Source organism: Papio anubis, chromosome 20 (genome assembly GCF_008728515.1).
Source record: "Papio anubis isolate 15944 chromosome 20, Panubis1.0, whole genome shotgun sequence".
Taxonomy (NCBI): domain Eukaryota; kingdom Metazoa; phylum Chordata; class Mammalia; order Primates; family Cercopithecidae; genus Papio; species Papio anubis.
In genome coordinates, this window is record NC_044995.1 from 44,792,449 (window position 1) to 44,813,798 (window position 21,350).

The following is a 21,350-nucleotide window of genomic DNA, read 5'->3' on the forward strand; positions in this document are numbered from 1 at the left end:
TATTTAAGACCCACCCAGGTCATCCAGGATCATCCGGATGGGCCCTAAATCCAATGACAAGTGTCCTTGTAAGAGACACACGGACACAGGATAAAACCATGTAAAGATGGAGTCACAATCCAAGGATGCATGTGACGTAGGAGGCAGGAGTCGACTCTGGAGGTGGGGCTCAGACCCTGGACCAGATTGAGGACTAGCTAAAACAGGGAAGAGGCAAAAGCGCCTCTCCATAAAACACGGCCACCAGGGCTATGTCATTTTACCATTGCCATGGCAACACCCAGAAGCTGACGCTCCTTTCCATGGCAAAGACCTGATAACTCACAAGTTATCACTTTATTTCTAGAAATATCTGCATAATTCACCCCTTGATTTGCATATAATTAAAATGCATATAAATATGCCTGCAGCACTGCCTGTGAGCTGCTACTCTGAGCTCACTGCCTGTGGGGTAGCCCTGCTCTGGAAGGAACAGTACCTCTGCTGCTGCTCTGCATGGCTGCTTCAATAAAACTTGCTGACACCACCAGCTTGCCCTTGAATTATTTCCTGGGTGAAGCCAAGAACCCTCCCGGGCTAAGCCCCAATCTAGGAACTCGCCTGTCCTGGATTGCCTGGAGCCCCCAGAAGCAGGAACAGGCAGAGAAAGATTCTCCTTTGAAGCCTCCAGAGGGAGTGCAGCTCTGCAGACATCTTGAGTTCAGACCTCTGGCCTCTAGGATTATGAGAGAATAAATGTCCATTGTTCTAAGCCATCAATCCCTGGTCCTTTGTTACAAAAGCCACAAGGAACAAAAGCACTGCCCCCTCCCTCATGAGGACATGAACTTGGAAAAGCATTAACTGTGTCCATTATGTCCTTTGCTGTAACCCCAGCAATCAGTGTAGCCCCTGTTGCTGATGATAAAATAATATCAAATGAGTCTTCCTCCCCTCTTCCTTTCCCCAGCATTTATTTTATTTTGTTTTATTATTTTATTTTTGAGACAGAGTCTCACTTTCTCACCCAGACTGGAGTGCAGTTGCATGACCTCGGCTCACTGCAACCTCCACCTCCTGGGCTCAAGTGATTCTCCTGCCCCAGCCTCTAAGAAGCTGGGATTACAGGTGCCTGCCACCATGGCCAGCTAATTTTTTTGTATTTTTAGTAGAGACGGGGTTTCACCATGTTGGAGATCCACCTGCCTCAACCTCCCAAAGAACTGGGGTTACAGGCATGAGCCACTACGCCTGGCCTCTCCCCACCATTAAATAAAAAATAAGGCTGGGCACGGTGGCTCATGCCTGTAATCCAGAACTTTGGGAGGCCAAGGCAGGCAGGTCACTTGAGGTCAGGAGTTCCAGACCAGCCTGGCCAAGATGGCAAAACCCATCTCTACTAAAAATACAAAAATTAGCTGGGCATGCTGGCACGTGCCTGTAAACCCAGCTACTCTGGAGGCTGAGGCAGGAGAATCACTCGAACCCCTGATGCGGAGGTTGCAGTGAGCTGAGATCACACCACTGCACTCCAGTCTGGGTGACAGAGGAAACTTCCATCAGAAAGGAAGGAAGGGAGGGAGGGAGGGAGGGGAGAGAGAGAGAGAGAAAGAGAGAGAGGGAGGAAGGAAGGAGGGAGGGAGGGAGGGAGGGAGAGAAGGAAGGAAGGAAGGAAGGAAGGAAGGAAGGAAGGAAGGAAGGAAGGAAGGAAGGAAGGAAGGAAGGAAGGAAGGAAGGAAGGAAGGCAGGCGGGCGCAGTGGCTCACGCCTGTAATCCCAGCACTTTGAGAGGCCGAGGCAGGCAGATCACGAGGTCAGGAGATCAAGACCATCCTGGCTAACACGGTGAAACCCCATCTCTACTGAAAATACAAAAAATTAGCCAGATGTGGTGGTGGGCGCCTGTAGTCCCAGCTACTCAGGAAACTGAGGCAGGAGAATGGTGTGAACCTGGGAGGCGGAGCTTGCAGTGAGCCAAGATCGCACTGTACTCCAGCCTGGGTGAAAAAAAAACACACAAAAAGAAAGAGAAGGAAGGAGGGAGGGAGGGAGGGAGGGAGGGAGGGAGGGAGGGAGGGAAAGAAAGACAGAAAGAAATAAATTAAAATGAATATTCTAATTCAAAGAAGCCCTCAATTTCTTCTTTGCTGTTCTTAGCCAGTAATCATCAGGTCTCTTTGGATCTTCCCCAAGACAGCAAGCTCACTCCCTCCAAAACAGTGGTTTGCCCGCCCCCAGGGCGATTCTGCCTCCCAGGGGACATTTGGCAATGTCTGGAGATATTGGGGAGCGGTGCTACTTGTGTGAAATGGATAGAGTCCAAGGATACTGCTGAGCATTTCAGAATACACGGGGCAGCTCTCAGGACAGAAAATGATCCGGCCCCAAATGTCTACAGGACTGAGAATCGGAAATTCTGGCTTAAATTTAGAACTCGGTGCTCATATAAGCACTGATTGCCTCCTGACATCTTATTTCCCCTTCTGAGGTAACAGTTCCTCACGTTCCCCTGTGGAAGCCACCTCAACCTCAACTCAAGGAATAGGCACGTGACCCTGGCCTGGCCCTTCAGAGCATGGTATTCTCCTGGCCACAGCAGCTGGTTCAGAAATAGACATGTGACCAGCCACCCCCCGACACAAAAAAAGAATCATGTTCAAACAGCCAGGTGCAGTGGCTCACACCTGTAATCCCAGCACTTGGGGAGGCCGAGGCGGGCAGATCACGTGAGGTCAAGAGTTCAAGACCACCCTGGCCAATCTGGTGAAACTCTGTCTCTACTAAAAATACAAAAATTAGCCGGGTGTGGTGGCACCTGTCTGTAATCCCAGCTACTAGGGAGGCGGAGGCACAAGAATTGCTTGAACCCAGGAGGTGGAGGTTGCACTGAGCCGAGACTGCGCCCCTGCACACCAGTCTGGGTGACAGAGCAAGACTCAGTCTGGGAAAAAAAAAAAAAAAAAAAAGCCAGGAGCGGTGACTCAGGCCTGTAATCCCAGCACTTTGGGAGGCCGAGGCGGGTGGATCACAAGGTCAGGAGATCAAGACCAGCTTGGCCAACATGGTGAAACCCCGTCTCTACTAAAAATACAAAAAAATTAGCCAGGCATGGTGGCACGTGTCTGTAGTCCCAGTTACTCAGGAGGCTGAGGCTGGAGAATTGCTTGAACCCGGGAAGCGGAGGCTACAGTGAGCTGAGATCGTGCCACTGCACTCCAGCCTTGGCAATAGAGTGGGACTCCGTCTCAAAAAAAAAAAAAAAAAAAAAAAAAAGAATCATGTTCAATGAAGGATAATGCTAGACCTTGGCTTCAGTGACCAGAAAGTTAACACCCCTATTTTCCATCAAACTCAGAGTGATGAGAATATAAATTTAGAGGAGGCTGGACACGGTGGCTCATTCCTGTAATCCCAAAGCTTTGGGAGGCTGAGGCAGAAGGATCATTTGAGGCCAGAAGTTCCAGATCAGCCTGAGCAACATAGTGAGGTCCATCTCCATTGAATGTTTTAATGTTTTTAAAACATTAAAAAAATAGTTGGACATGTTGGCACACACTTGCAGTCCCAACTACTTGGGAAGCTGAGGCAGGAGGATCTCCTGAGCCCAGAAGTTTGAGGCTGCAGGGAGCTATGACTGTGCCACTGTGCTCCAGCCTGTGTGACAGAGCAAAACTTAGACTCAAATAAATAAATAAATTTGGAGTAGTTGGTCACCCTCATCTGCCTCCATGAGGGAAAAGAATGACTGAGGATGAATGAAAACACCCAAAAGAAAGCAGAGGTAAGAGATGGAGGGCTGGGTGCGGTGACTCACGCCAGCAATCCCAGCATTTTTGGAGGCCAAGGCGGGGAAGATTGCTTGAGGTCAGGAGTTCAAGACCAGCCTTGCCAACTTGGTGAAACCCCATCTCTACTAAAAATACAAAAATTAGCCTGGCATGGTGGTGTGCACCTGTAGTGCCAGCTACTCAGGAGGCTGAGTTGGGAGGATCACTTGAGGCCAGGAGGTGGAGGTTGCAGTTAGCCAAGATCGCACCACTGCACTCCAGCCTTGGTGACAGAGTGAGACCCTGTCTCAAAAAACAAAAAAAGCAAACAAACAAAAAATAGATAGAGAAAGAGATGGAAAGATCAAGGGTGGGGAGGACATGTCCTGAGATATTGCCTGAGCCCCTGGAGCCAGCCAGACCTGAAGGCCACTGCACTCTAGCCTGGATGACAGAGCAAGACTCCATTAAAAAAATAAAATAAAATAAAATAGTATGTCGACAAATGGGCCTGACCGTGTATTGGTTACATTTTATTTTCAAAATAAAGCAGTAAGACTCTACTTCCAGGGATCATTTTTATAGATTGTTACTAGAGAAGTTTCTCTGAATATGTGGAATATGAAAAATAATAACAATAATAAAATATAGAAATAGTAAACTTCAAATCAATAACAAGAAAAGTAAATAAATAAATTTTTATTTTGTTTTGTTTCATTTTGTTTTGAGACCCTGTGTCACTCTGTTGCTCAGGCTGGAGTGCAGTGGTGCAGTCATGGTTCACTGCAGCCTCCACCTCCCGGGCTCAAGTGATCCTTCTACCTCAGCCTCTTGAGTAGCTGGGACTATAGGCATGCACCATCACACCCAGGTAATTTTTGTAGTTTTTGCAGAGATGGGGTTTTGCCATGTTGCCCAGGCCGGTCTCAAACTTTTGGGCTCAAGTGATCCTCCTGCCTCAGCCTCCCAACATCTTAAGATTATAGGCGTGAGCCACTGCAACCAGCCATAATTTGTATTTTTAATTTTTAAAAATAATTTATTTAGAGATGGGCTTGCTGTGTTGCCCAGGCTGGCGTGCAGTGGCAGGATCACGGTTCACTGCAGTCTCAAACTCCTGGGCTCAAGCGATCCTCCCATCTCAGCCTCCCAGGTAGCTTGGACTGCAGACACATGCTAAAATAATTTTTAAAACACGAGTCAGCTTGGGCCGATGAGTTATCATTTGCCAGCCCCTGTGTTAAGTGAATGAATGAAGCAATTAGAATCATATATTCATTTGGTAAATGAAAAATAATTAATTGATCCCCTACTATGTGCCAGGTGCTGTTCTAAAGCACTGGGGGACGTAAAATAGACAAAAATCCTTGTCTTGACATTCGAGTGGAGAAAACAGCTAATAAGCAAATAAGTAAAAACTATGACAGATCAGAGAGCAGTAAGTGCTGTGGAAAAAAAGTAAAACATGAAAGAGAATGGGAAGTTGGGAGGGGGAAATCTATGATTTTATTATCTAGAAACACTGGAAGATCTCTCAGATAAGAAATCTGGGCTGGGCGTGGTGGCTCATTCCTGTAATCCCAGCACTTTGGGAGGCTGAGACAGGCGGATCACTTGAAGTCAGGAGTTCAAGACCAGCCTGGCCAACATGGTGAAACCCCATCTCTACTAAAAATATAAAAATTAGCTGGGTATGGTGGTGCGTGCCTGTAGTCCCGGCTACTCGGGAGGCTGAGGCAGGAGAATCATTTGGGCCCAGGAGGTGGAGGTTGCAGTGAGCTGGGATCATGCCACTGCACTCCAGCCTGGGTGACAGAGCAAGACTCCATCTCAGCAAAGAAAGGAAGAAAGGAAGAAAAGGGACCGGGCCGCTGACCAAGTGCGGTGGCTCACATCAGTAATCCCAGCACTTTGAAAGGCCCAGGTGGGCAGATCACCTGAAGTCAGGAGTTTGAGACCAGCCTGGCCAACACGGGCTCATGCCTGTAATCCCACCTACTTGGGAGGCTGAGGCAAGAGAATCGCTTGAATCTAAGAGGCGGAGGTTGCAGTGAGCTGAGATCACATCAGTGCACTCCAGCCTGGGCAATAGACAGAGACTCCATTAAAAAAGAAGGAAGGAAAGGACGGGGAGGGGAGGGGATAGGAGGAGAGGGGAGGGGAGGAGGGGAGGGGAGGGGAGGAGGGGGGAGGGGAGGAGGAGGGGAGAGGAGGGGAGGAGGGGGGAGGGGAGGAGGAGGGGAGGGGAGGGAGAGAGAAAGAGAAAGAAAGAGAGGGAGAGAAGGAAGGGAAGGGAGGGAAGGGAAAGAAGGGAAAGAAAGGAAAGAAAGGAAAGGAAAGAAAGAGAGAGGCGAAGTGGCTCATGTCTATATCCGAGCACTTTGGGAGGCAGAGGCAAGAGGATCACTTGAGCCCAGAAGTTGGAGGCTGCAGTGAGCTATGATAACGCCACTGCACTCCAGCCTGGGCAATAGAGCAAGACCCCTTCTCCGAAAAAAAAGAGACGGATAGAGAGAAAGAGAAACCTGAGGAGGAGATAAGAGAACACTCACAGTGTACACCTGAGGGAAGAGGAATCCCTGAAGAAGGAAGAGGCAGTGCAAAGGCCCTGAGGCTGGATTGTGCTGGGTGGCTGATGTGGCTGCAGTACAGAGAGCAATGGGCAGAGAGGGAGCAGGGGAGGGCTGAGAGGTGGACAGAGGCCAAATGCATAAGCCTTTGTGGGCTACAGTGAGGAGTTTGTCTTTTTCACCAAGGGCAGTGGAGAACCAGGGAGGGCTGTGAGTAGGGAAGGGACAGAGATTTCCAGCATCCTCTGTCAAAGTCCTGAAAGGTGACGTTGCCCAGCACTGGACCGAGAGAGGAGGTCAGTGAATAGAACAGAATGGAGGCTGGGCATGGTGGTTCACATCTGTAATTCCAGCACTTTGGGAGGCTGAGGAGGGCGAATCGCTTGAGGCCAGGAGTTTGAGACCAGCTTGGCCAACATGGTGAAACCCCATCTCTACTAAAAATACAAAAATCAGCTAGGTGTGGTGGTGAATGCCTGTAATCACAGCTACTCAGGAGGCTGAGGCAGGAGAATCGCTTGAACCCGGGAGGCAGAGGCTGCCGTGAGCCAAGATTGTGCCACTGCACTCCAGCCTGGGAGAAAGAGTGAGACTCTGTCTCTAAAGCAAAAAGAACAGAATGGAATGGAAAGGAAGGGCGGTGCCAAGTGCTGACCCCCCTAGGCGCCCCTCCTGTTCGCCCTAGCCAGCAAGGTAAAAGGAGGTTTTCCAATCAGCCCAACCCATTTTGCTGAGGTTTGCTGTCACCCAGCCCCCTCATCCCCAACTGAATTCCTCCCCCATGGCCTTGGCTCAGGTCCTTCTCATTCTACATTCCATTGAGATTTCCACAGACCTGCATAGATATATTTAGAGACAGGGTCTTACTCTTTTGTCCAGGCTGGAGTACAGTAGCACAATCATAGCTGACTGCAGCATCGAACTCCTGGGCTCAAGCGATCCTCCCGCCTCAACTTCCTGAGTAGCTGAGACTATAGGCGTGCACCACCATGCTGGGCTAATTTTTTTATATTTTGTAGAGACGGGACCTTGGTATGTTGCCCAGGCTGGTCTGGAACTCCTGGCCTCAAGCAATCCTCCTGTCGCGGCCTCCCAAAGTGCGAAGATTACAGGCATGAGCCACCATGCCCGGCCCTAGACCTGCATTCATGAAACCCCCATCCATACCTGATTTCTGGAGCCAGCTAGGCATTACCCTGAGGTTCTAGGGCACTGACTTCTTTGCATCCAACCAACCTATCTCCTTTTGATCCCCACCCAGCTCCAGTTTAACCACATTCCTAGTGTCCCTGGTAGTTAAATGGAGCCATATGACCAAGTTCTGGCCAATAACAAGAATGGAGGCCGGGCATGGTGGCTCACGCCTGTAATCCCAGCACTTTGGGAGGCTGAGGCAGGCGAATCACCTGAGGTCGGGAGTTCGAGACCACCCTGACCAACATGGAGAAACCCCGTCTCTACTAAAAATATACAAAATTACCCAGGTGTGATGGTGCATGCCTGTAATCCCAGCTACTTGGGAGGCTGAGGCAGGAGAATCAGTTGAACCCGGGAGGCGGAGGTTGCAGTGATGCAGTGAGCAGAGATCGCGCCATTTCACTCCAGCCTGGACGACAAGAGAGAAACTCCATCTCAAAACAAAAAAAAGAAGAAGAATGGAGGTGGTGGCGCCACTTCCCGGCCTGGCCTGTGAAATTCTTTCATCGCGCTCTTTCTCCAGTAGAAAAGACTCCAAGACTGCAAGGGCCTTGGGGAAGCGAAGACCATAAGATGATGGAGCCTGGGCACCAGGGTGACTTTATAACATAGAGCCCTCCTCTTCCAACCCCCAGGTTGACCCAAACTGAATTGTGACAAGAACAAGAAGTAAACTCTCACTATCACTGAAGGCATGTAATTTGGTTTTGTGTTTTGAGGGTTTGGTTTTTTGTTGTTGTTGTTTTGTTTTGTTTTTGTTTTTGAGACGGAGTCTTGCTCTGTCACCAGGCTGGAGTGCAGTGGCATGACCTCAGCTCACCGCAACCTCCGCCTCCCAGGTTCAAGCAATTTTCCTGCCTCAGCCTCCCGAGTAGCTGGGACTACAAGTGCCTGCCACCACACCTGGCTAATTTACACATTTTCAGTAGAGACGAGATTTCCCCATGTTGGCCAGGCTGGTCTCAAACTCCTGACCTCATGATCCGCCTGCCTCAGCCTCCCAAAGTGCTGGGATTACAGGCGTGAGCCACCACACCTGGCCTTTTTTTTCATCCGAGACAGGGTCTCCCTCTGTCACCCAGGCCAGACTGCGGTGGCACAATCATAGCCCACTGCAGCCTCCAACTCCTAGGCTCAAGCGATCCTCCTGCCTCAGCCTCCTAGGTAGCTGGGACGACAGGCACATGCCACCATGCCCTGCTAATATTTTTGTTTGTTTGGTTGGTTGGTATTTTGTAGAGATGGGGGTCTTGTGTGTTGCCCAGGCTAGTCTCGAACTCCTGGCCTCAAGCGATTAGCCTGCCTTGGCTTCCCAAAGTGTTGGGATTATAGGCGTGAGCCATTGTGCCTGGCAAAATGATGCAATTTGTTACAGCAGTTAACATACATACCCTGACTTACACACCATTGCCTACAGGTCGCTCGGACTTGATGGAATTCAATTAACAAAAATAATGACTCTCATTCATTTAGCACTCGCTATATGTTAATTGCCGTGCTGGGAAATTAATTTATTTATCACGTTTAATCCTACAACTCTGAAATAAAGGTACTATCAACATTTCCATTTTATTTTATTTTATTTTTATTTTTATTTATTTATTTATTTTAGTTGGAGTCTCACTCTGTCGCCTAGGCTGGAGTGCAGTGGTGCAATCTTGGCTCACTACAGCCTCCGCCTCCTGGGTTCAAGGGATTCTCCTGCCTCAGCCTTCCGAGTAGCTGGGATTACAGGTGCCAACCACCACACCCGGCTAATTATTATATTTGTAGTAGAGTCGGGGTTTCACCATGTTGGACAGGCTGGTCTTGAACTCCTGACCTCAGGTGATCCACCCACCTCAGCCTCCCAAAGTGCTGGGATTACAGGCGTGAGCCGTGTGCACGGCCAACATTCCCATTTTATAGATTTCCCGTTTTATAGATAAGACAATCGGGGGTCCGATAGGTTAAGTAATTATTTTTTTCTCCAAAACCACAAAGCTAGCAAATACCTGATTTACAGTTTAAGTCAACCTAATATATTAAGAGCTCCTAAAAATCACTAAGAGATGCCTGTAATCCCAGCACTTTGGGAGGCCAAGGCGGGAGGATCACTCGAGGTCAGGAGTTTGGGACCAGCCAGGCCAACATGGCGAAACGCTGTCTCTACTAAAAATACAAAAATTAGCTGGGCATCTTGGTGCATGCCTGTAATTACAGCTACTTGTGAGGCTGAGGCACAAGAATCACTTGAACCTGGGAGGCGGAGGTTGCAGTGAGCTGAGATCGCGCCACTATACTGCAGCCTGTACAACAGAGAAACAGCCTCAAAAAAAAAAAAAAAAAAAATCAGTAAGAGAAAAGGTCAGTAGTTCTAGAAAGGACAACAATAGTAAGCAAGTAATATGAACAGAGATTGTATCACGGGAAGAAAATATAAATAGCTCTTAAACATAAGGAAAGAGGTTCAGTTTCACTCGGAATAAGAGAAAATGTAAATTGAGCCTTAATGAGCTCCACTGATTACCCATCCAGCTGGAAAAACTCCAGAATCTTACAACAGAACCGTCTGTCGGGGAGGCGGGCAGAGAAGCCGGTCCTCTGTCTGGCATGTGGTGGTATAATTGAAACAATTCATATGGAAACCATCCCAGACGGCTAACGATTTGGCAATATCTATCAAAAACACTAAGATTGGCTAGCACTTCCGTTGACAAAATAAAACGTCTTAAAATTTGAAAACTGAAAACACAAGGGCTGGGCGGAGCACGATGATTCCTGCTTATCATCCCAGCACTTTGGGAGGCCGAGGTGGGAGGATCTCTTGAGGCCAGGAGTTTGAGACCAGCCTGGGCAACATGGTGAGACCCCCATCTCTACTTTAAAAAATGGTGGGCTTGGTGGTGTGCACCTGTAGTCCCAGCTGCTCAGGAGGCTGAGGCAGGAGGATCACTTGAACCCCGAAAGCAGAGGTTGCAGTGAGCAGATATCGTGCCAATGCACCCCAGCCTGGGTGACAGAGCGAGACTCTGTCTCAAAAGAAAGATAAGAAATCTCTGTATAAAATGTGGTATAAATGATAAGAAATTGCCTGGGCATGGTGACTCATGCCCATAATCCCAGCACTTTAGGAGGCCGAGGCAGGCGGATCACCTGAGGTCAGGAGTTCAAGACCAGCCTGGTCAACATGGTGAAATCCCGTCTCTACAAAAAAATTAGCTGAATGTGGTGGCACATGCCTGTAATCCCAGGTACTTGGGAAGCTGAGGCAGGAGAATCTCTTGAACCCAGGAAGTGGAGGTTGTTGTGAGCCGAGATCACGCCATTGCACTCCAGCCTGGGGAATAGAGTGAGACTCTGTCTCAAAAAAAAAAAGAAAAGAAAAGAAAAGAAAAAAGAAATCTTGTAACACAATGGTAAGTATTCAGTGCAGTCCCATGCTGTACAGGTTTGTAGCCTAGGAACAATAGGTTATACCATATCGTCCAGGTGTGCAGTACACTGTACCATCTAGGTTTGTTTAAATGTACTCTACGATGTTCACACAACTATGAAACCACCTAACTATGCATTTCTCAGAACCGATTCCTTTTATTAAGCAACACACGACTGTATATGCAGCTAAATACTTTTCTAAGTTCTTTATAATAATTCGCTTATCCCCCATAACGATGCCATAAATAGGGATTTAGCATCCTCATTGTACAGATGAGAAACCAGGAAACGGAGAGGTTTACTAACGTGCCCAAGATCACACAGCAGAGGAGCTGGAAAATGATCCATGGATGAGGTTATTATTGTTTTTTAGGAGCTATAATTGGGCCAGGCACAGTGGCTCACACCTGTAACCCCAGCACTCTGGGAGGTCGAGGCGAGCGGATCACCTGAGGTCAGGAGTTTGAGACCAGCCTGGCCAACATGGTGAAACCCCGTCTCTATTAAAAATACAAAAATTAGCTGGGCATGATGGTGGGTGCCTGTAATTCCAGCTACTCGGGAGGCTGAGGCAAGAGAATCGCTTGAACCCGGGAGACAGAGGTTGCAGTGAGCTGAGATCGCGCCATTGCACTCCAGCCTGGGCAACAAGAGCAAAACTCCATCTCAAAAATAATTAATTAATTAAAAGAAAACATTCTTCATGATGTGCTTATGTCATATTGCATGCCTGTATCAAAATAGCTCGTATACCCCATAAATATGTATCTACTATGTACCCACAAAAATTAAAAATATTTTTTAAAATGTTTAAATCTTAGGCATGGTAGCATGCTCCTGTCGTCCCAGTTACTTGGGGAGGCTGACGTAGGAGGATCACTCGGGCCTAGGAGATTGAGAATGTAGTGAGCCCTGATCGAACCATTGCACCACTGTGCTACATCCTGGAGGACAAAGCAAACAAAACCTCGTCTCAAAAAAAAAAAAAAAAGGAAGCTGTAATTGTTTCATTTAATTTCATTTTTGACATGGAGTCTCATTCTGTTGCCCAGGCTGGAGTACAGTGATGTGATCTCGGCTCACTGCAACCTCCGCCTTCCGGGTTCGAGTGATTCTCCTGCCTCAGCCTCCGTAGTTGCTGGGATTACAGGCGCACGCCACCACACTGAGCTGTTTTGTATTTTTAGTAGAGACAGGGTTTCACCATGTTAGCCAGGCTGGTCTCGAACTCCTGACCTCAGGTGATCTGCCCGCTTCAGCCTCCCAAACAGCTGGGATTACAGGCATGAGCCACCAAAACCAGCCCCCAGCTTTATTTCATTTTTATTTTTCATTTTTACAGAGACGAGGTCACACTCTGTTGCCCAGGCTGGCCTCTAACTCCTGGACTCAAGCAATCCTCCTGCCTCGGTCTCCCAAAGTGCTGGGATTACAGGCCTGAACCACTGCACCCAGCCAGGCCCCTCCCTCGTTTAGACTAATGTCTAGCACAGAGCAAGCAAAGTACAAGTCTTTCTTAAAATAAATGGAATACACAGTCATGTTATAAAGAATAATTATAATCTCTACAGACTGACTTGGAAAGACTGCCAAGGTGATGAGTGAGGAAAGCAGGCACAGAGCAGTGGGTGGCGTGTGTCATCTTTCCTGTTACGGGAGGATGGAGATAAGAACCCCTATTCTGGCCGGGTGCAGTGGCTCATGCCTGTAATCCCAGCACTATGGAAGGCCGAGGTGGGAGGATTGCTTGAGGCCAGGAGTTCAAGACCAGCCTGGGCATCATAGCAAAACCCCATCCCTACAAAAAATAAAAAAATGTAGCCAGGTATTGCTGGCACACACTGGTAGTCACAGCTACTCGGGAGGCTGAGGCAGGAGGACTGCTTGAGCCCAGGAGCCTGAGGCTGCAGTAAGCTGTGATCGTACCACTGCACTTCAGCCTGAGTGACAGATCGACACCCTGTCTCAAAAAACAGACAAATAAAAAAATCACCCAACTATGCTGATGCACACCTGTAGTCCCAGCTACTCGAGGGGCTGAGGCAGGAGGGTTGCTGGAGCCCAGGAGTTGGAGGCTGCAGTGAGCTGTGATCATACCGCTGCACTCCAGCCTGGCCGACAAAGCAACTCTGTCTCTTAAGGAAAAAAAAAAAAAGCTGGGCGCGGTGGCTCACGCCTATAATCCTAGCACTTTGGGAGGCCGAGGCGGGAGGATCACAAGGTCAGGAGATCGAGACCATCCTGGCTAACACGGTGAAACCCCGTCTCTACTAAAAATACAAAAAAATTAGCCAGGCGAGGTGGTGGGCGCCTGTAGTCCCAGCTACTCGGGAGGCTGAGGCATGAGAATGTTGTGAACCCGGGAGGCGGAGCTTGCAGTGAGCTGAGATCGCGCCACTGCACTCCAGCCTGGGCCACAGAGTGAGACTCCGTCTCAAAAAAAAAAAAAAAGTAGATATGGTGTCTCACCGTGTTACCAGGCTTTGAACTCCTGAACTCAAGCAGTTCACCCACCTCAGTCTCCCAAAGTACTGGGATTACAGATATGAGCCACCACACCCAGGCAAAATCGGGTTTTCTTTTGTTTTGAGACAAAGTCTCTCTCTGTTGCCCAGGCTGGAATGCAGTGGTGCCATCGCAGCTCACTGCAGCCCAGGCTTAAGTGATCCTCCCCACTTAGCCTCTTGGGTAGCTGGGACCACAAGCGTGAGCCACCGCCCAACCTTAAAAGGTGGCGTTTTTATCTGTGTTTCACAGATGGAGAAACTGAAGCTCAGAGAGGTGAAACCAGGAAGCAGTGGTACCAGAATTTGAACCGAGGTGTGGCTCTCCTAAGCCACCACCCACCCCACTCCCCAGTCCACCCCCTACTCTTAACTGTCCCACCCTCTCCCCACTATTCACTGATGCTGGGGACCTTAACATCATCTTGTCCCCGGCACCTGCCCACATCCTAGGTCTAACCAGCTCCCAGGTCCTGGTGGATCTTTTTTCAACAATCTGTTCTTTCCTCTCCGGTCTCTTGGCCTTCAAGTTCCATCTCTGCAGCCCAGATTTTGGACTTCAAGAGCACAGTGGTGGCTGGGCGTGGTGGCTTACCCCTGTAATCCCAGCACTTTGGGAGGCCGAGGCCTGTGGATCACTTGAGGTCAGGAGTTTGAGACCAGCCTGGCCAACATGCTGAAACCCTGTCTCTACTAAAAATACAGAAATTAGCTAGGCATGGTGGCACACATCTGTAGCCCCAGCTACTCAGGAGGCTGAGACAGGAGAATCGCTTGAACCTGGGAGGTGAAGGCTGCAGTGAGCCAAGATCATGCCACTGCACTCCAGCCTGGGCAACAGAAATTAGCCCAGCGTGGTGGCAGTTGCCTGTAATCCCAGCTACTCAGGAGGCTGAGGCAGGAGAATTGCTTGAACCTGGGAGGTGAAGGCTGCAGTGAGTTGGGACTGTGCCACTGCCTTCCAGCCTGGGAGACAGCAAGGCTCTGTCTCATTTAAAAAAAAAAATCATAATGGAGAGTTGGGTGTCTTGGTATAGCTGTGGCTTCTCATGATGGTATCATCCTCTCCCTGGGCCTCAGATCTCAAGGGGACCAGCTGCTTGGAGATTCACTCCAATCTGACCTCCTTTACCGTTCCCACCAGCTGGGCCAGTCACTGCCCTGAACATACAGGCACTGACTAGCTCCTACCTCAGGGCCTTTGCACTGGCAGTAACCACTGTCTGGGACACCATTTCCCCAGATCCACATGGTTCATTCCTTAATTTTCCCCAGGTTTCTGCTCCAATGTCACCTTACCACTAGCCCTCCTCATTCATCAAAGTGCCCCCTGCATACCCTGTTCCACTTTGTTTTCTCCAGAGCAGTACATACCACCTCCTGCACCTCCTGATGTCTTATACATTGTCTTATTTCCTCACTGTCAGCCTCCCCTACTAGAATGCAGGCTCCTCAACAACAGGGGTATGTGTGTGTGTGGGTGTGTGTGCTATTCACACTGTCCCCAGCACCAAGAACAGGGCCTGGCAGACCTTGTCACTGTTGGATGGATGGATGGATGGATGGATGGATGGATGGATGGATGGATGGATGGATGAATGGATGAATGAACAGATAAATGGATGAATGAATGGATGGATGGGTAGATGGATGGATAGATGAGTAGATGGGTGGATGAGTGGAGGGATGGATGGGGTGGGTGGGTGGATGGATGGATGGATGGATGGATGGATGGATGAGGTGAAGGATGGATGAGTACATGGAAGGATGGGTGGGTGGGCGGGTGGATGACAGATAGATGAATGGATGGGCTGGGTGCGGTGGCTCACACCTGTAATCCCAGCACTTTGGAAGGCTGAGACGAACGGATCACAAGGTCAGGAGTTCAAGACCAACCTGGCCAATATGGTGAAACCTCATATCTACTAAAAATACAAAATTAGCCGGGCGTGGTGGTGGGTGCCTGTAGTCCCAGCTACTCAGGAGGCTGAGGCAGGAAAATTGCTTGAACCTGGGAGGCAGAGGTTGTAGTGAGCAGAGATCACGCCACTGCACTCCAGCCTGGGCAACAGAGCGAGACTCCGTAAAAATAAAAAATAAAAATAAAAAATAAAAGATAGATTAGTGGATGGATGGATCCATGGATAGATGGGTGGGTGGATGGGTGAATGGGTGGGTGTGTGGATGGGTGGATGGATGGATAGATGGAGGGAAAAATAGATGGATGGATGGATAGATTGATAGATGGATAAATGAGTAGATAGATGATAGGTGGATGGATGAGTGGATGGACGGATGAGTGGGTGAATGGGTGGGTGATTGAATGGATGGATAGATGGATGGATGAGTCGATGGATGAATGGATGAGTGGATGGATGGATGGATGGATAGATGAGTGGATGGATGAATGAATGGGTGGGTGGATGAATGGATGGATGGGTGGGTGGATGGATGGATGAATGGATGGATGGATAGATGAGTGGATAGATGAATGGATGAGCAGATGGATAAGTGAATGAATGGATGGATGGATAGATGGATGGATGAGTGGATGGATGGATGGATGGATGGATAAATGGATGGATGGATGGGCCAGATGGATGAATAGTGGAGGATAGATGAAGTGGATGAATAGGTAGAAGCTGATTAGGTGGGTAGGTAGGTATGGATGGATGGATGGATGAATGGATGAAACAGATGGATGAATAGAGTGAATGAATGAATGAATGGATAAATGGAAATGGATGAAGTGGATGGATGAATGAAGTGGATGGATATAAGATAAGATAGATATAGATGAATGGAATGGATGGAATGGATGAATAAAATGGATGGATGGATAGAGTGGAAGCTGGATGGAATGGTGGAGGATAGATGAGTGAATGAATAGTGGGTAGGTGGATGGATGGATGGATGGATGGATGGATGGATGGATGGATGGATGGATATATTCTTTCCACCCTCTTCTCAAGAAACAACTGAGAAAAAAGAGAGGGACTCTGAAGAGAAATGACAGAAACTGGGAAGAATTCTCATTCCAGCCTGCACACCTTTATTTATGCCATTTCCTCCGCAGAAGCACCTTTCCTTTTTCCCTCCACCCTTTCACAGCCCATGGGGCATTCACAGCTCCAGCTTCAATCTGTGGACAGTTAGGCACCCAGAAACCTAGAGAGGTTGTTCCTGTGGCAGCTTCCTCTGGGCTTCTTGTCAATACCTTTTACCTTCCCACATACATCCCCACTATATACCAGACACAGGGCCGAGCTTCAAAGGGCGACAAAATGAGTAGGGACAGGAATGTGCCCCCTCCCAGAGGGAAAGCGTCCAGGTACACCCCTGCCCAGCCTAGAGCCTGATACAGCTGGGCACAGGAAGCCAGAACAATGAGAAAAACTCCTATTTACTCTTCAAAATCCCAGCACAAATGTCCCCTCTTGCATAAAGCCTGAACCCACCTGGGTTCCCGCTGTTCCCTGTTACAGAGGATTAGAACTGTCTTTGGAGTGCAACTGCTCTCCCAGGGATTAGCATCATGCACCCTTGCCCTTCATCCAAAAACTGGCTTTAGTTAAGACACACACAGGAGTGGAAGTTCATCCTTAAGTCTATCCACTTTCCCATTAGCTGCTATTGAAGCATCACGGAGACCTTGACTCCCTGCCAGGTCTAACAGATGGGTCCTAACAGATCCCATGACTACTTCCTCATGCCCTAGAAACCAGAAGGAGATTGAGCAAATGTAGGCAAAGCAGGGATGGGCTGTGGCCAGAGAGGATGGATGCTTAGGTTGGTGGGGGGAGTGCCTTCTCCTTTCGGGAAGCCCTATCACAGCTGAGGATGGTGTAATCCCCGGCACTAAAGAAACAGAAGGGCCGGGTGCGGTGGCTCGTGCCTGTAATCCCAGCATTTCGAGAGGCCGAGGTGGACAGATCACCTGAGGTCAGGAGTTCAAGGCCAGCTTGGTCAACATGGCAAAATCCCATCTCTACTAAAAATACAAAAAAAAAAAAAAAAAAATTAGGCAGGCATGGTGGTGGGTGCCTGTAGTCCCAGCTACTCAGGAGGCTGGGGCAGGAGAACTGCTTGAACTCAGGAGGCGGAGGTTGCAGTAAGCCCAGATCTCATCACTGCACTCGAGCCAGGGCAACGCAGCAAGATTCTGTCTCAAAATACAAGAATAAATTAAGAGTCTATATATTTTCCTAATTACATTTGTATTCCTCCTTGGATCCTTCATGAGTAACTTAGAGAGTCTATATTCTATCGGCTGGGTGCGGTGGCTTACGCCTGTAATCCCAGCACTTTGGGAGGCTGAGGCTGGTGGATCACCTGAGGTCAGGAGTTCAAGACCAGCCTGGCCAACATGGTGAAACCCCATCTCTACTAAAAAAAAAAAAAAAAAAAAAATACAAAAATCTGCTGGGCATGTTGGCACACCCCCGTAATCCCAGTTACTCAAGAGGCTGAGGCAGGAGAATCACTTGAACCCAGGAGGTGGAGGTTGCAGTGAGCTGAGATCGCACCACTGCATTCCAGCCTAGGTGACAGAGCAAGACTCCGTCTCAAAAAATAAAACAACAACAACAAAAAAAAACAAAAAACAAAAAAACAGAAGGAGCGGCCAGGCGTGGTGGCTCACACCTGTAATCCCAGCACTTTGGAAGGCCGAGGCAGGTGGATCATTTGAGGTCAGGAGTTCAAGACTAGCCTGGCCAACATGGTGAAACCCCGTCTCTACTAAAAATACAAAAATTAGCCAGGTGTGGTGGCGTGCACCTGTAATCCCAGCTACTCGGGAGGCTGAGGCAGGAGAATTGCTTGATCCTGAGAGGTTAAGGTTGCAGTGAGCTGAGATCGCGCCACTGCACTCCAGCCTGGGTGACAGAGTGAGACCCTGTCTTTAAAAAATTAATTAATTAATTAAAAAATAACCACAGAAGGAGTAAAGACCCATGGATCTCTTCCACCAATGGCCCTACCCCTGAAAACCACCCCCCAGGCACCCCCATGGGCCCATCTCCACTAACTTATCCTTCCAGACCAGATGGGAGCTCTCCCCTCAGACCTCAGGGCAAGACTGTGTCCCCCAGGCCCCAGGATAGGGCTGTATCTCCTTTCATCCCAGAGCAGATGGGACTCCACCAGCCCTGCCCCGTTCCCTGTTCCCACCCAGCAGCCCTGGGGAACCAGATGAGATGCTACAGAAACATCACACAGCCACATCACACGCCCACCCAACCACATTCAAATAGGGATTTGAATATATTTCCTGAGCCAGGCTCATGCAGTCACAGTCAAATCTGCCACTACCCCTCCAGCCTGGGCCCCTGCAGAAATCCCTGCTGAGAAAATGCAGCTATTCCAGGCACCAAAACCTCAGGACCCACTCTCTAAGCCCAGGACTGGACCCTGCCTCACTGTCTCCCCTGAGATGGATACAGCGAGGAAGCTCAGATCCTTGGGGCCACAGCCCCCCACCTGCCCCACGCTGCCCCAGGCCTAGGCAGGAAGCCAAGGGGAAGGAAGATGTAAGGGGAAGGAAGGGGCCCAGGGCCCGGGAGGAGGAGACACATGTCGGGGAAGATGTTGGCGGAGGCTCCTCCCCCACATCCAGACTCTGGGGGTCAAAGGAGTCCAAAGCCCCAGGTAACCCAATGGCCACCCTGGGGGTTCTGAGGCGCTCCCCGGGGACTTCTGGTTGGTCCTATTTGGGAGCATGAACCGCAGTAGAGGCAGCCTGGGGCTTGAGAGAGTTAACCCCTAGTTTGCCAGTTCTCAGCCTAGATGCGGGCCAACTCAGGGCCCGTGAACCCACACAGGGGTCCTGTTAAGCTTGGGGAGGCTACCCCAGAATCTCAGATTGTGACCACCCCCTGGCCCAGCCTTGGACCTGTAAGCATATCCCTCCTCCTTTGCAGGCCCAGAGGTGGAGCACGTCAACCCCTCCACTGTCAGCCCCGGGGAGGAGCCCCGTCTCCAACCCTCAGCACACCTGCCCGCGGAGGGCTCACCTGGGACATCTGGGGGCGCAGGTTGACCTCACGCAGGTTGATGGCATGGGGTAGCAGGTTGTTAAGCAGCTGACACAGAAGGACACCATCCCGGAGGGCCTGGGCCAGTTCACACACCTGAGCCCCATCCCAGGTCACGCGGTGGCTGGGCGGCAGCACTCGGCACTGGATGAGCCAGTGGGTGCACTGGCGCCACAGCTCCATGGCTGCTGCCTGCTCAGGGCCGGTCGTGCACCCTCGCGGCCTCCACCACCCACCCGCCCGCACGCCCGCCCTGCTCGCCTGTGGAGCGACAGCTAGTGCTACCACTTCCTCTTCTTTGCCTGTAACTGTTGCCCTGAGAGGGGGTGGAGGAGGAGGAGCCATGGGGCGGGTGGGGGGGGGGAGCTGGGGGAGCACCTGCGGCCCAGCCCCACCCCACCCCTTCCATGCAGAATCTGACATCTCTTTCTTCCGCCCACTCGACACAGGCCTGGGCACGGGGAGTTGGGGGGCTGGGGGAGTCAGGCCAGCTAGACTATGAGATGGGCGTGCTTCCTCCATATGCAGACAGCGGCAGTGACACTCTGAAATATACCCAGAATTCACCCACTTCTCACCCCCTCCTCGGTTTGGTCCAGCCCCATCATCACTCAGCTGGTCTCCTGACTCCAGCCCCTGTCCCCCACAGTCTGTCTTCCCTGCAGCCACCACAAGAGGTTGCCTGTGAGCATCTGAGTCACGGTACACCCCTCTTCTGCCCACAACTCTCTATGGCTCCCACTTTCCTCCAGGGACAAGCCCAAGTCCTCCCCAAGGCCCACAAAACCCTGCTTGAATTGCCCAGTTCCGTCCCTGCCCGCCCCACTCCCTCTTTCCCCCTCTTCACTGTGCTTCAGCCACATGGGCCTCTTCACTCTTCCTCCAACGTGCCAGGAACATATGGCCCTGCCCCAGGGCCTTTGCATGGGCTGTGTCCTCCACCTTAAGCAACTTCACAGCTAGCTCCCTCACCCCTACAGGTCTTTGCTCAAATGCTACCTTCTCATGAGGTCTTCCTAAACCCCTTGATTTCAAATCACAGCCTTTTCCACATTCCATCAGCCCTACCCACTTCCCTAGGTTAAGCCTGATCTTCATCCAACAAATCTGATTTTTTTATAGTTATTTCTTCTTTTTTTCCTTCCTTCCTTTCTCTCCCTTCCTTCCTTCCTTTCTCTCTCTCTCTCTCTTCCTTTCTTCCTTCCTTTCTCTCTTCCTTTCTTTTCTTTCTTTCTTTCTTTCTTTCTTTCTTTCTTTCTTTCTTTCTTTCTTTCTTTCTTTCTTTTCTTTTCTTTTCTTTCTTTTTCTTTTTTTCCTTTTGAGACTGAGTTTCACTCTCATTGCCCAGGCTGGAGTGCAGTGGCACAATCTCAGCTCACCACAACCTCCGTCTCCTGGGCTCAAGCGATTCTCCTGTCTCAGCTTCCCAAGTAGCTGAGATTACAGGCATGCGTCACCACACCCAGCTAATTTTGTATTTTTAGTAGAGACAGGGTTTCTCCATGTTGGTCAGGCTGGTCTCGAACTCCTGACCTCAGGTGATCCACCTGCCTCAGCCTCCCAAAGTGCTGGATTACAGGCGTGAGCCACCATGCCCTGTCTGTCTGTCTGCCTGTCTTTCTCTTTCCTTCTTTCTTTCTTTTTCTTTCTTTCTTTCTCTCTTTCTCTTGCTCTCTTTCTTTCTCTGTTTCTCTCTCCCTCTCTTTCTCTCTCTCTCTCTCCTTCTTTCTCCTTCCCTTCCTTCCTTCCTTCCTTCCTTCTTTCTTTCTTTCTTTCTCTTTTTTGACAGGGTCTCATTCTGTCACCCAAGTTGGAGTGCAGTGGCATGATCTCAGCTCACTGCAAACTCCGCCTCCCAGGTTCTCCCCCACCTCAGCCTCC

General features: G+C 49.8%; 1 protein-coding gene across 3 annotated transcripts in view; it reads right to left on the bottom strand.

The window, feature by feature from the left end:
- Positions 1 to 19,786, bottom strand: part of VAV1 (vav guanine nucleotide exchange factor 1) — an 80,220-nt gene extending 60,434 nt beyond the window's left edge. For all 3 annotated transcript variants that reach the window (XM_031660048.1, XM_031660047.1, XM_031660046.1), the window contains exon 1: positions 19,449 to 19,786. In XM_031660048.1, the coding sequence (XP_031515908.1) occupies positions 19,449 to 19,652 (204 nt within the window). In that variant the 5' untranslated portion in view covers positions 19,653 to 19,786. The remainder of the gene's footprint in view (positions 1 to 19,448) is intronic.
- Between the last annotated feature and the right edge of the window lie 1,564 nt (positions 19,787 to 21,350).